We start from the raw sequence: 15,079 nt of genomic DNA on the forward strand, positions 1-15,079 counted from the left end.
AGGTTCACAGCTGAACTCAATCTCGCTCTCACCCATGTCCAAACACACATGCACTCTCCAGCAGCTAGTGACAGGTGAGAGTCCTCACTTTCTTTTTATAGCCCGGAGAGCCAGTCAAGCTGTTGCAGCTGAGGTCAACTAATTTAGTGCAGATCTGTGGTCAAACCTGGGAGCTTGTTGGTTTATATGCTGGGAGTTCTACACTGAATTAGGTATTTACAAACTGAACTACAAGGGCACATTTTTCTTAAAGACAACATGCACATCATACACTAGAAGACTGCTCCGATTTGCCCTGGTATCAACCCTTTTTCACAGCATAATAATGAGATGGATTGAACACTTGTACTCACCATGGAGTACATGAACTCCCCAAACATTGTCACCAGGGCATCGTCATCGGTGTCATTATCAATCTTGATCGCCACATTGAGGATATGAATGGGTTCATCTCTCATGCTCTGCAATTTGGAACAAAAAGTGGGGTGTAGCAAAGAAGGGCGAGAGAAGAAATGATTAGATTGGGTTTTAGAAACATAAAGGCCAGGAATTTCCTCAGAGCTGCTCGCACTGCAACTATCAGAGGTGCGGTGAACAACTAGTTTACACCCAAATACTACTGTAAAAGAGAACAAGACCCATTTGATTCCTGTGATACAGTCATGTAAATAGCTAAATGAGAAGGACAACATTCAGAATTAAATCAAGGAGCGAGACTCCAGGTCCTGAAAACAATCATTGTCACCTACGATACTATTCTCCTGCTGGTTTATAGAAGCTAGGATCGCCTCCCAATCAAGATGTTACTTTTCAGACTTACTTCAATCACTTACAATGTTGAGCCTATATCAGCAAAATTCATTCATAGATCAGAGAGAAATACTTCACAACACAGGCATATATATCTCAGGGTACTAGCCCAAAATCATACAAAGTCAAAAAAAATAGGAAGCTCATCGAAAGGAAGCCATGGAAATATAACTATTGGAGTGTACAGTTCAAGCACCAATTAGTTCATTTGAAGATTATTCTAGTTTTATAAAATAGCTCCAAGAGCTAAGGCACTTTATATTATGTGGAAAAGATACTAAACATGAGGTACATGACAATGGTAAAGTTCCAACTGCTTGAAGCTCTTCGACACGTCCAGCGCAGCTAGGAAAAGCTTTCAATTTATTTCAACAGCAAGCAATCAGTTTTTAAGTGTTACTGCTGATGACAAAGGATTTAGCCTTATGCCTTTTCATGAGGATCTGCAAGACGCCCCATTTTCACCATCGTAAAGATCATTTTCCACTCAAGACTGGTATTCTTTCTTCATACAACTTAAGAGTCTCAGGCTCTTGTTCCCCTATCCAGAACCCCAATTTTACCACTTTTCTAGACTGGACACTTGTCATCATTTGAGACTCAAAACCTTCAGAGTGAAGACTTCATGTCCCAAAACAGAAACTGAGGAAGGCCAACGGCAAGCTCATCATTATGGCGTTAGGAATGGAAAACAATTGCTCTCTCGATTTGGCAGCTGCAGCAGGCACTATCAAGTCAAGTAGTAGGCTTTAGATCGCTGCAAAGTACATTCATCAAGGTGACAATGATGGAAAATGCAAGGGGATTCCCTTTCAAACCAGTTCCTGTACTGAGCTCAGTTACACCATGAGTTACAGATGTTGTGCTTTCACTGTCATCCTTTTCCACATCTGCACAGTAAACCTATGCCAAAAGGTCCATCAACTTTGTCTGACACATAACTCTTAAACAAGCCTACTTTTAACACCACCAACCCCTTTTTGAGTGAGAAGTAAATTGATCAAGTATAGGTTCATGGACCATATCAAAATTTGGGATTTAACCTGTGCATAACATTTATGATAAGCAGGAAATCTGCAGCATTTGACAGCCCTGTCCTTCACATTTAATTAGTCACAATTGAAGTACACTTTGCCTATTGTCTCTTGATCCTATCTGCTGAAAAGAAAGGTTTCCATATGCTTGTTTCTATAAAACCTTTACTGACACTACTGATTTGAATCTGATATCAGTATTCTATTCAATGGCCCGAGTTTATTCATTCCGCTGTACCACCCTCCTTTAATATATGTGTAGGCTTGAGCTATGAACCTGGAGATTTGGTTCATTGGCTATCTGATGCTCCATTTGCCTTTAGTCTCAAGATTGTGTTACTTACCTTGCTGTCATCTTCATCATACAGCGAGGCATGTCCTGATTCGGGAAAGGTAGGGCTTGGCGGAGGCGAGTCAGAAAAGCAGCTCGTCACATCTTGAAAGTTTCTGAAAGCACGGAGGCAGATAGAGTTAGTCACATGTTCCAGAATCTAAGAGGAGCTGGTACTTGGTTTACACACCAAAATGGTCAGTTCACAGGCTACAGTCACTGACCCAAAGGCTACGCCACAGACTGCTTCTCCTCTCCTGCATGCTCTGCTGAGTGTGTGTTACAAGTCAATCAAAGAAATCAAAGCACATCATAAACCATAGATACAAACCTGAACTGTTTACCAATACGCGTGAACCCTCTTTTGGGTTGAGTGCTACAGAGTCCTGACTGATTTCATTTTTATTTGATAATCAAGGACTGTCAATTTCCATGATCAGAACTATTTTATGCCGGGTAGTGTGTACATTTAGTTAAAAGAGCAAGTGGTGAGAGAATGTATAATGCAGCAGATTAGATGCTAGCCTTTGATCTCAAGGATGTGAATTCAAAATCTACAATCCCTCCCGTGCAGAAGGCGGCCATTCAGCCCATTGAATGTGCAGTGACCCTTTGAAAGAACATCCTAACCTAGGCCCACTCCCCTGCCCTATCCCCGTAGGCCCACTTAACCTTTTGGACACTAAGGGGCAATTTGTCATGGCCAAACCACCTAACCTGCACATCTTTGGACTGTGGGAGAAAACCGGAGAACCCGGAGGAAACCCACACAGAGGGAGAAAGTGCAGACTCCACACAGACAGTCGCCCAAGGTAGGAATCAAAACCAGGACCCTGGCGCTGAGGCCGCAGTGCTGACCACATTGTCATCACCCTTGACCAAAATTGACCAAACTAATGAGATGGCAGCTCTAGTCTCTCTGTTGGATGCAAATTTAGATCTGAACTTAGTTCCTAGTGAGCAAGGATTGGAAGGATAAGAATTGTAGCAGTGATTCACAACAAGAGCAATTCTTGTAAAAGGTATTCAACTAAAAAGCCAGTAACTCAAAACATCAGAAGTCTTGTGCCCCAATATTTTTTAAATGGACTATGCAATCTTATCCCTAATATAATAATTTGAACAATGCTATGTAAAATAGCAATATAGCAAAATCTAGAAATTACTGTTTTTGAAATGAAAATAGTAAGCAATTTTACCTGACAAAATCTTCAAAGGTGCGGAAGGCGACCATTGCCCCCATACGTTGGCACGGAGGAGTGAAAGCAGTATCGAGCAGCACATCGTTCACACTGGCGACATGGAACATCCCATAATGGTTCAAGTTTGAAGAGAAAGACATTCTGAATTGAAACATAAAGATTAATAATTAGCATTGGAGTGAGGCAATTCACTGCATTTTTACAGAAAGAAGCCTGACAGTCCCAGGAGTGCAATAACAAAGTCACATTGTGCAATATTACTCACATAGAACTTACAGTGCAGAAGGAGGCCATTCGGCCCATCGAGTCTGCATCGACCCACTTAAGCCCTCACTTCCACTCTATCCCTATAACCCAATAACCCCTCCTAACCTTTTTTGGTAACTAAGTGCAATTTATCATGGCCAATCCATCTAACCTGCATGTCTTTGGACTGTGGGAGAAAACCAGAGCACCCGGAGGAAATCCACACAGACACGGGGAGAAAGTGCAGACTCCGCACAGACAGTGACCCAGCAGGGAATCGAACCAGGTGAGCCTTCTTGTCTCAAAGAATGAAACCGCAGGTAGTCCTCAAACTACCTTACACGCCAAAATCAAAATCTTATACGGTCCTGCTCTCCTGGGTCCCACCAAAAAAAGACCCAACTGGTGGAGCCTCTTCTTCTGCCGATTCATCTCATCCTAACTTCAGTTCATCAAGAAAACCACAGTAGCCTCTCCTTGCTTAAGAAAAGGTAAAGTGACAGATAGGTCCCAATCATGACATCCGGATCCCAATTATGAAATCCAGATCCAATCTGTGCAGGTAGAATACCTTGCTGGCTGCAAATAGGAGTTATGCAATTTAAAATCAATTGGTGGAGAGGCCAACAAGTAAATTTCCCATTCCATTTAACCACTCTCTTCAGGATAAGTTAAACTGCCCCCTGACATATACCTTTGTAGATAACACAAATCAGGCCATTAATTAGAATACAACTAGATATATAAAACGAGGTTAGTTAATAAGAATAAAGAACAGCCAGGTCACTGACTCTTGGTTTTGTCAACATAATTTCTCCTTCCCAGGTCTGAGTGGCTCAGAGTTGCATCTCATTTTGGAGTGCCCAATTCAAAATCAACTTTTAAAAGAGCTACTACAATGCTCAAATGAACAGCCCAGTTTTGTGCAACCGAGTCTAGCATCATCTTTTTGTACAAAAGAAACAAACAGGTGAACTGGAACTTTGCTTTGAGCAAGGTAGAGGGAGGGATGCAGGGCTTCCATTAAAAAGTACATTCTGTACAGTACCAGACATTGCACATGCTCACAACTCAAAGTACGGTCTATGTGGCCGAGAAGATAGTGTTAACCAGTGCACTGGGACTCCCTTAAGGCACGTAGTCGCCCCTCAGACACGTGCTCTGTGTGGGAGCTGAGCTAAGGCAGAAATTGAAATATTGTTAGGAGTGATGTCAGAACCAAAGCAGATTTAAAAATTTTGGGCAGAGTGGAAACAAAAGAGGGGACAAAATCTGAAAAGGGGGATTTCCCTCTGGACAGCAGAGACAAGGGAGAATACAAAAAGACTTGGAGAAAAGCTTAAAAAACGCAAAGAGGAACTTCAAAGAATAGAAAACAGAATCATAGGAACATTACTGCGCTGGATCCGGCCATTGTGTCTGCACCAGATCTCAAAATGAACATCAAGGTCCTACAAAAAACAAAATCCAGGGGGGGGCTAGCCCTCCCAAACCTACAATTATACCACTGGGCGGCAACAGCCGAGCAAGTAAGGGGATGGATCCAGGAGCCAGAGGCCGAGTGGGTGCGCGCGGAGGAGGCCTCCTGCGTGGGGACCTCCCTCCGGACCCTCGCCATGGCAGCACTCCCATCCCCACCCAAAAAACACTCCAGCAGCCCAGTGGTGACAGCCACCCTCCAATCCTGGAACCAACTGCGGCAGCAATTTGGCCTGACCAAAAATGTCGGACAAGGCTCCCATCTGCAACAACCATAGGTTCACACCAGCACTGACTGACGCCACCTTCAAAAGGTGGAGGCAGGACGGAGGGACACTGACATATACAGGGACCTATATACGGACGGCAGGATCGCAACACTGGACGAACTGACAGAGAATTTTCGGCTAGCCAGGGGGAACAAGCTACGGTATCTGCAGCTCAAAAACTTCTTACGAAAGGAGACAAGGACGTACCCACAACCGCCACGACAGACACTACTGGAAGACCTACTGGACGCAAGCATCCTAGATAAAGGAAACTGTAGTGACATGTATGACCGACTGGTAGAAAGGGCCGATACCGTACTGGACGCAACAAGAAACAAATGGGAGGAGGACCTGGGGATTGAGATAAGGTGGGGACTCTGGGGACACTGCATAGGGTCAACTCCACCGCCACGTGCGCAAGGCTCAGCCTGACGCAACTAAAAGTGGTACATAGAGCCCACTTAACAAGAACCCGTATGAGTAGGTTCTTCCCGGAGGTGGAGGTCAGATGTGAACGGTGCCAAAGAGGCCCGGCCAACCACGCCCACATGTTCTGGTCTTGCCCCAGACTTGTGGAGTACTGGACAGCCTTCTTCGAGGCTATGTCTAAAGCGGTAGGGGTGAGGGTGGAGCCAAGCCCGATAGTGGCGGTCTTCGGGGTTTCAGACCAGCCAGGTCTATTCCTGGGGAGGAGGGCAGACGCCCTTGCCTTTGCCTCCCTGATCGCCCGCTGTAGAATCCTGTTTGGCTGGCGGTCAGCAGCACCACCCAGAGCTGCAGACTAGCTGTCCGACCTCTCAGAATCTTTCCAAATGGAGAAAATCAAATTCGCCATCCGAGGGTCAGACGACGGCTTCCACAGAACATGGGAGCCATTCATGCAACTGTTCCGGGACCTGTTTGTGGCCAACGAACAAGAGGAAGAATAGCCGGGTGGCCAAGAATCAGGGGAAAATGGTCGGGAGTCGGGAGAAGGTAGCCGGGGCATGGAGGGGAGAGATCGACTGGGAGGGGGGGCGGGGGGGGGGCAGCTAAACCTGAGGAGGGAGGGGCGAACCGTGGAGGGGGTAGGGCAGGGAAGCGGGAGCCGGAGGGAGGACACGGGATGCCAAAACGTGCATGACATCTCCAGGAGCGGGGAACGAGGAAACTGGAGATGGAGGACGGGAGGAGCGGCAGAAGCGCGTGGGACGGCAGCGAGATCCGTCCGGGAAGGGCGGGCGACAGCAGCAAACAGCACAGCCAAATATCGCACGCTGTGATTTTCTCCCCGGCACCCAAAGGTGTGCTTGCCCCCCCAGTCCCCGCCCCCCCGCAGGCAGTCGCCTACTTCTGTGGGGTGGGTAATTTTGCCAGATGTACAGAGATGCCGCTGTCGAGCTGGTGCACAATACCCCACCAGTTATTCCATTGCATATGTTATTGTATTTTTTTTTATGTTGGGGTGTGCCCTTCTCCTCGAAATGTGTGTGTATATATATATATTATATATATATATTTCTTATTCTGTGTACATAACGGTAATTATACCTTGCTCAAAAAAAACCAATAAAAACATTTATTTTTAAAAAATGAACATCATGGCCGCAATTCTCCCAAAGGGAGACAAAGTGCCGACGCCGGAGGCCGCTCCTCGCCCCCTATTCTCCCACCCCCAGGGGGCTAGGAACGGCGGCGTGTCAATCTCGGGCGCCGGGCCTTGACGCTTGTGTCAAAGCGGCGCCACCTGAATAACGCGGCCAGCGGCGCCTAAATGACGTCACCCGCACATGCGCAGGTTGGCCGGCACCAACCCGCACATGCGCGGTTGCCGTCTTCCCCTCCGCTGCCCCGCAAGACATGGAGGATTGATCTTGCGGGGCAGCGGAGGGAAAAGAGTGCGCCTTTCAGAGACGCCGGCCCGACGATCGCGGGCCAGACCCTTCCTGAGCACCCCTCTGGTGCTCGATTCTTCCTCCGCCCCCCACAGGCCCCACATGCAGCGGTCGTGCACTGTTCACGCCAGCAGCAACCAGGTGTGGTTGGCGCCGGCGTGAACCGGTCGTATTAGGCAGGCCGCTCGGCCCAGCCGGGCCGGAGAATCACCGCTCGACTGGAGCGGCGATTCTCCGAGCGGCCTGTCGCAAAACGCGACACACCATTTTGGGGGTGGGTGGGAGAATCGTGTGCGGGTGCTAGGGCGGCGGGGCGCAATTCGCCCGGCACTCCCGCGATTCTCCCACCCGGCGTGGGGGGTCGGAGAATCGCGGCCCATGACTTACTGCCATTCCCCCTGCACCCATGTATATTGTGTCTATTCAAATAATCATCCAATGTCCTCTTGAATGGCTCGATTGAACCTGCCTCCACCACACTTCCAGGCATTCTTGGCCCAAACTCAGTGTGAAAACGTTTTTCTTTTTTTACATAAATTTAGAGTACCCAATTATTTTTTTTCCCCCAATTAAGGGGCAATTTAGCATGGCCAATCCACCTATCTTGCACATCTTTGGGTTGTGGGGGTGGATCCCAGAAAGACATGGGGAGAATGTGCAAACTCCACATGGACAGTGACCCAGGGCCGGGATTTGAACCCGGGTCCTCAGCGCCGCAGTCCCAGTGCTAACCACTGTGCCACATGGTGCCCCTGAAAACGTTTTTTCTCATCACATTTGCTTCTTTTGCAAATCACTTGAAATCTGTCCCCTCTTGCTATTTATCCTTTTATAGTTTTTCCCTATATACTCTCTCGAGCCACCTCATGATTTTGAACACGTCTATCAAATGATGTCTGAGCCTTCCTCGCTCCAAATAGAATAATCCCAACCTTCCCGATCTATCCTCATAACTGATGTTTCTCATCCTGGAATCATTCCTGCAAACCTCGTCTGCATACTCTACAACACATTCACATCCTTCCTGTAGTGTGCCGCCCAGAACTGTACATAACACAGGCAAATAAATAATGGAAAATCAGGACAGGAATATGGCCATTAAAAGATGGTCAGGACAAAATCACAGTCATTAATTGCAAAATGGCAGGAATATTAAATAATTATTTTGCTTCAGTATTTACCATGATCAAATGGACATGGCGTAAAATGAGATTAGAAATAATGTGGTTATATAAAAGAGAAATATCAATAAACTAATCAAACTTAAAGGATAAAACCAGACAGATTTAATTCACACACTCTAAATAATCTAGGGAGGCGAGAGCATAGGCATAATTATACGTAATTAATAATGCATTAGAAGAGTATGGCGCCAGTGGACTATGTTAACTAATGTTATTTAAGAAAGGAGGCAGAACATTTCCATATAGAAATCAAAAGTATAATAATGAAAAATCAACATGGATTTTAAAGGAAATGCCTTGCTTGACCAACCTCTTTGAAGGGGTAACGGTGAGAAGCGAGAGAGCAAACATGGGTAATGAAGTAGATGTAATATATCTAGATTTCCAAAGGGCCTTTGATAACGGTATCACATAAAAGATTAATGAATAAGGTCAGAGAACGTAGAGTTAGCAGAATGGATAGTTGGCTGACTAAGCAGGGAGATGGGGAAATGGGTAGCTATTCAGAGTGACAGAAATTTGGAAGTGGGCTCTAACAAGGATGAGTGCAAGGACCAGTGTGGTTCATATTTATATTTACGATTTTGACTTTGGGATCAATAAGCAATGCCAAATTGGGAGGTTTGGTCAATGCTGGGGAGGACAGGAAGTTATAAGACAGCATTAATAAATTTGAAAAATGTCATAATTAAGCTGAGAAAAGTGAGGTGGCCACATTTTAATTCGAAAATAAAGATCTAAATGGGATAGTGGAGCATAGGAATCTGGGAGTACTGATGAAGGTCAATAAGGCCACAACAAAAGGAAATCAAGCGCTGGAGTTTATTTCTAGAAGGATATAACTGAAAAATAGAAAAGTACATTAAACCTTAGGCAACCACACTTGAAGTACTTGTAATTCGGATCGTCTAATTATAAAAAGGATATAAAAAAGGACACAAAAAAGATTTACAAGGGTGATACCAAAACAGTATGGCTATAATCCTCAGGAAAGGATGGACAGGCTGAATCTCTTTTGTCCAGGAAAAAGGTTGAGCGGTGTCCTGACGGCCCTTAAAATAATGAAAGGTTTTGATGGAAGATACATATTGTATTTCAACTTGTGAACAGCAAGAGTCAGCATCACCAAGATAGTCACCAAGAAATCCAAATGGGTCTGCAGAAGAAACTGCTTTACACAGAGATGAGAATGCAAACTTTTGTACCACAGGGAGTGGTTAGTGCGAGTAGTATAAATGCATTAAAGGGGACACTATATAAGCACATGGAAGGAGAAGGGAATAGAGGGTTATGCTGATAAGAGTTCGATGTGGAAGTATAGGAAAAGGATTAAGTGGAGATAAAATGCCAGCATGGAATGCAGGGCCAAATAACCTGCTTTTGTTCTGCAATTCCAAACTAAATTAATTCAATTATTTGTTTTTATAAATTATGAAAAATTAGTAAATAAATGATTGTACAGTACCTGTTTAGGGTGGGGATGTTCCCTCTGAAATCAAACAATTACTGATAGGTTAGTGAAGAAGGATAAACAGAGGATTGTAATTACTGATCAGGATGGACTGTGAGTTCATATTGAAAGAAGCAAACTGAGAAGTATAATTGAAAATTCATTATTCTAAATGTTACACTTCAATTAGGAAGACACACACACACACACACACACACACACACACACACACACAACTGATTTCCTCCCACAAGTCCCGAAAGATGTGCTTGTTAGGTGAATTCTCCCTCAAGTGTACACGAACAGGTACCAGAGTGTGGCGACTAGGGGATTTTCACAGTAACTTCATTGCAGTGTTAATGTGACACTGATAAAAGGTATTATATTATTAAATGGTCAGCTGTGAATGCAGAGATGCCCCTGAATGGTCCAGTGAATTGCCCTGGGGGCCATATCATTAGCAGCTGTGAGTCCATATGGCACAATAGTTTACAAAAGTTAAGAAGCAGACCTTTTTGCAGTGGCGCTGAGTTCAGCTCTTTTAGTCATGGCCCCATGTGCCTGTGGCTAAAGCTGCAAGTCCCAGGTCTTCCTGTCATTCAAACCCAGGTTGAGTTAAGGGTGCAGCCAGTACAGGCAACCGAAAAAAGCAACAGGTTGGTTGATCGCTGCTACTGGAGGTAGGAACCGTCACTGAACAAAATAAGCAAGTCCCTTCAAGCTGAAAGAGCCTCTTTTACATGAGCTTCAGAGGAAATTATGATAAATTAATGAGACAGAGTGGGTAAATCCTAAATATTTTCAGATTCAGATGCACACAACCCCCCCCCCCCCCCCCCCCCCCCCCCCCCTCACACACACACACACAGCTTGCATGGTTTATTTCAGCAATATAGATTTCAACCTCATTTTTAAAATCAAGCCTATTTTAGATTCTTTCAATTAATACCAAATTAAATGCAGACAATTACTTACACGATTAGAACATAATATGTCGATCATTCAAACTGAATTGTCTTGGAATATATGTATTAGAATAATTTGGAATAAAAGGCACCTGTAACCAACATCTCAGTCTGCTCCAGTGAATGCAAACACACAGCGGCAGCCTGCACATTCCCTCACAGTTATGATTGATCTTCATACACATGCAATCACAATTTCTCTTGGCCTTTACCATCAGCTCAGAGAATTTCATTTCATTTTTATTTTCACAGCATTCAAGCCTTTGCATCTGAAACATTTCATCTGACAGAAGTGGCTCTCACTCCTTCAAGATTTCCATGTGAGGGGAAAAAAAGAACGCAAGCAAGACGCATGCTAATAGTGGCATTTAAATCAAGTCATGATTTGGTGCCAGTGCAGGCCAGTTTTATAAATGAGGAGGCAAAGCATAATAAGGTGAGAATTGATGCATTTCGCTTATGTAAACCTTATTGCCATTAACATTTAAAGTGATATTGTTGCATTGGGCATGCTCCGGCAAAACAAATTACACCACACAGCTTTCTCTAGATTTCAGCATATAATAAATTTACACGGTTAGTACTTATTGTTAAAAGATATGTATTCATTGTTATTTTTCGACAGAACTGTTTGAAGATTGTTTTGTCACAATTATATAATACTAATGCTAGTGAAATATCGTGAAGATCAATGAATCTGATAATCTGTAAGTCGAACGTTATTGAAAGTGACATACTATCTCCTTTATTAAGAGACTAAGCTCTACAGAATGCATATTTAAGTTCCGTGGCCTTATAAAATCAGGCCTGCAGGAAGTGACCATTTCACTTTGGTGAAGGATGCCACTGCTGCGCCATTTGTAGCAGTTTCTGCAGACCCTAAGCAAGTTACATGGAGGATGGTACTGAACCCTGGTGGCAAATACACTGCCTGCTGTAGAAATGATGCACAAAACCTAGGCCTGTCCCAGAGTTCGACTCCTGTTCTATATTGGTGTCAACCAGGGGTGGAATGATGGGAGCACCGATTAGTGTCCGCACCCATGGATAAAGAGAGAAGAAAAGCAGCCAAGGTCTCCAGTCCTGCTTGCTATCCTGTCATCGAACTGCAAAGTGCACATTTATGCAGATTGGGCATGGAGCGGATTGGAAGAATTGAGGCTTGGGCTTGGCTATGATGCTCTTCACACCAATCCATCCAGTCAAATGTCCTGCTGACACTCACGGTATAGGTTCACACACGTAGAACGACCATTTGAGTGAGATAATCCACCTGGAGTTAATGTTTTTAGGAGCAAACAGACAGGAGTCTAAAAACAAAATGAAACTGGAAATTAATTTTGACAAAAAAATGGGCAAAGTAAATCTCAGTGGGAAAAAGGGTGGTGGGAGGGTGCAATTGGGGCAAAAAAGAAGAAAGTGAGAGAAAGCAACACACATACAGATGGACAGTCAGAGACACGCACATTGACTACATTTATACAACATATTAAAGGCTTTCCAGTGACAAAGTCATATTAAATGAGGGAAAGGAATCATAGGACACAATTCTGCTACAATATACCAGAGATACAGGCACTCTTCAAGTTCCAGGTCGAGCAAGAGTTTCTCTGCTTCAGTCCCGTTTGGGTACCTCACTGTTACAACTTCCATTATCATTTAGAGAAATGGGAAAAGTAAAAAAGACAGATAGCAAGGGTAGAAATGCTCATAATTTCAAACTTGCACCAGAATTGAATTGTGAAAAGGTGTAGGATACGTTCTCCTTCCCATTATCAACTGGATTGCTGTCATTATGCCAGTACAGATTTTTGTACTGTGCAGTTATGATTGTTGAACATTTTATTACCAGAAAATGAAAGTAAATTTAATCACCCTCAGAAACCCAACATTTTCTATTGAAACAAGCACATTTAAATTCAGGCCTGGTCATTGCAAATATGACGAGTACATTCTGACAGTGTAAAGCGACTTTGGCATTGAACTTGAAACAAAATATTATATCCCACGAAACACAGTAATCAGTGAATTCATCAGTCACCTGTTTATATATTTTTTTAAAAGAGATAAAAGGGAAACAGCTTTGGTGCATCTGGACAAACCAGGGAGAAAGGACAGCAAATGTTGTCTGGTGAATACCTTCAATAATCTGACTGACAAATCCTCCAACCCTTCTGAGACCAGCTTGGTTAAGCAGAAACAAGTACTTTGTGATAATGTTAAGTTATGTCATCCCCCCCCCCATCATGTCTGTCTTGCATTCTACCCATTTTGGAAGAGGGTGCAGACATAAGTAAACAGAATACGTCTGACAAACGGTTGGCTGGTGCCAGCTTTCATTTGCCCTGCACTACTGCCAAGATCCAAAATCAAACTGAAACCAAGTAAATACATTAGGTGGTTTGCACAGAAATTTAACAAAGAGTTGAAGTGCATAAATCTCTCACCCTTTTACGGTTGCCTCCTCGCCATTCATCAAACTAGATATAAACTAGAGAAACACGTTTGTCTGTCATGGAAGGCAAATACAATAGACATTACAGTGCAATATTCTGATTTTGTTCTCAACTCGGAGCTTTGCCCATTGGGGCTGCATATTGAGAAACTGTCTGCAATTTTCCATTCAAAACCATGTCCATGATTCTCACGACATTCTCAAAACTTTACATAGCAACCTACTCTTATCCAGACTTCTCGTCCTGGGATAGAGAGGAAGTTAGTTACCTATTTGGATGGGATGTTGGTAACATGAACTGAAACTCTACAATGCAGGTTCCATCCTGGAGCTGGCGATGCTGTACACTGTTCAACTCGTATGCAATGTAGGCTCTTCTAACGTAGACCTGCAGAAAAACAGCAGAATTATGTGGCCAGCTTGACTCTAATCAAACTCCCAAGTTGTCAGTCATGGTGCTGATGGGATAATGTTTATACTTTTAAGACAAATTAATGCATGCTGTTTTTCCCCCCAACTTATCCCATTATCTATTTCCGTTCATTCACATGCAAACATCAGGTAACCAAAATATTTCCTAATGAGTCACATTCTCCCCCCAAAATAGTTTGTTTGACTGGATGAGAACTGCAATCATGAAATCATGGTCTGCATCCAAAGGTCCTGCATTTGACACCGTATTAAGACAAAATTAATTTCCTCCAGTTCTTCTCTCTATATATCTCTCTCTATATATGTAGGGAACAGCTCTCTGCGCAGACATCTCTGGCACAGATGTAAAAAGTTAGAAATCATCCAAAGATCAACTTTAGAGACAAGTCCTCAGAGATCAGAGAAAACAAATATCACCATTGGTATTTCTCAAGAGTGTCTTCTACATTAAACTTAATGATACTCATGACTGGAGTACCAACATAGAACAGTACAGTACAGAACAGGCCCTTCGGCCCTCGATGTTGTGCCGAGCAATGATCACCCTACTCAAACCCACGTATCCACCCTATACCCGTAACCCAACAATCCCCCATTAACCTTACACTACGGGCAATTTAGCATGGCCAATCCTTCTAACCCGCACATCTTTGGACTGTGGGAGGAAACCGGAGCACCCGGAGGAAACCCACGCACACACGGGGAGGACGTGCAGACTCCACACAGACAGTGACCCAGCCGGGAATCGAACCTGGGACCCTGGAGCTGTGAAGCATTTATGCTAACCACCATGCTACCGTGCTGCCCCGAACATGGTGCACAATGCGTTAACATGTAGCAGAGCCGCATATTTACTCTGTGACTTGGGAAAGCAGAGAATGGGGGGGAGAAAAGGGAAATGAACAGAAGTTTTGAAGAGACAAATCAGAAGGGGAATTATTCCAGCCTGCTTTTGGGCATTTGATGCACGACAATTGGCCTCAGTGCTTCTGTGCTTAGAAAGAAAAAAATCTGACAGTATTCTTATTCCTTCAAAATATGCAGATACAGATGGCAGCTGAAAACCTCATCAGGTGCACCACTGATGGCGTACAACCAACTCAGGCAAAATGACCTATCCACACTCATCTAAGCAGCATGCATCTAAGGTGAGGAAGGACCATTCAGAAAGCTCTTGGTACGGTAAAAACATGATCCCAGCATGGTTTCAAGGCCGTCACAGCATATGGGAGAAAATTGCATGGGAATACACATAGCTTTGGATACTTTTCTTTTGGAGCAGCCTGTAGTGAAGACAACCATACCAAAACAGACCGACCTCCCACAACAACATTCTGGAATATCCAAC

General features: G+C 44.1%; 1 protein-coding gene across 1 annotated transcript in view; it reads right to left on the minus strand.

Annotated features, from left to right (window-relative positions):
- Positions 1-15,079, minus strand: part of acaca (acetyl-CoA carboxylase alpha) — a 324,414-nt gene that overhangs the window by 178,558 nt on the left and 130,777 nt on the right. Inside the window, exons 28-32 of the mRNA XM_038814269.1 lie at positions 13,569-13,687; positions 9,895-9,918; positions 3,375-3,518; positions 2,189-2,291; positions 354-461 (exon numbers count right to left, since the gene is read on the minus strand). Of these exons, the coding sequence (XP_038670197.1) occupies positions 354-461; positions 2,189-2,291; positions 3,375-3,518; positions 9,895-9,918; positions 13,569-13,687 (498 nt within the window). The remainder of the gene's footprint in view (positions 1-353; positions 462-2,188; positions 2,292-3,374; positions 3,519-9,894; positions 9,919-13,568; positions 13,688-15,079) is intronic.

Source organism: Scyliorhinus canicula, chromosome 12, assembly GCF_902713615.1.
Source record: "Scyliorhinus canicula chromosome 12, sScyCan1.1, whole genome shotgun sequence".
NCBI lineage: Eukaryota > Metazoa > Chordata > Chondrichthyes > Carcharhiniformes > Scyliorhinidae > Scyliorhinus > Scyliorhinus canicula.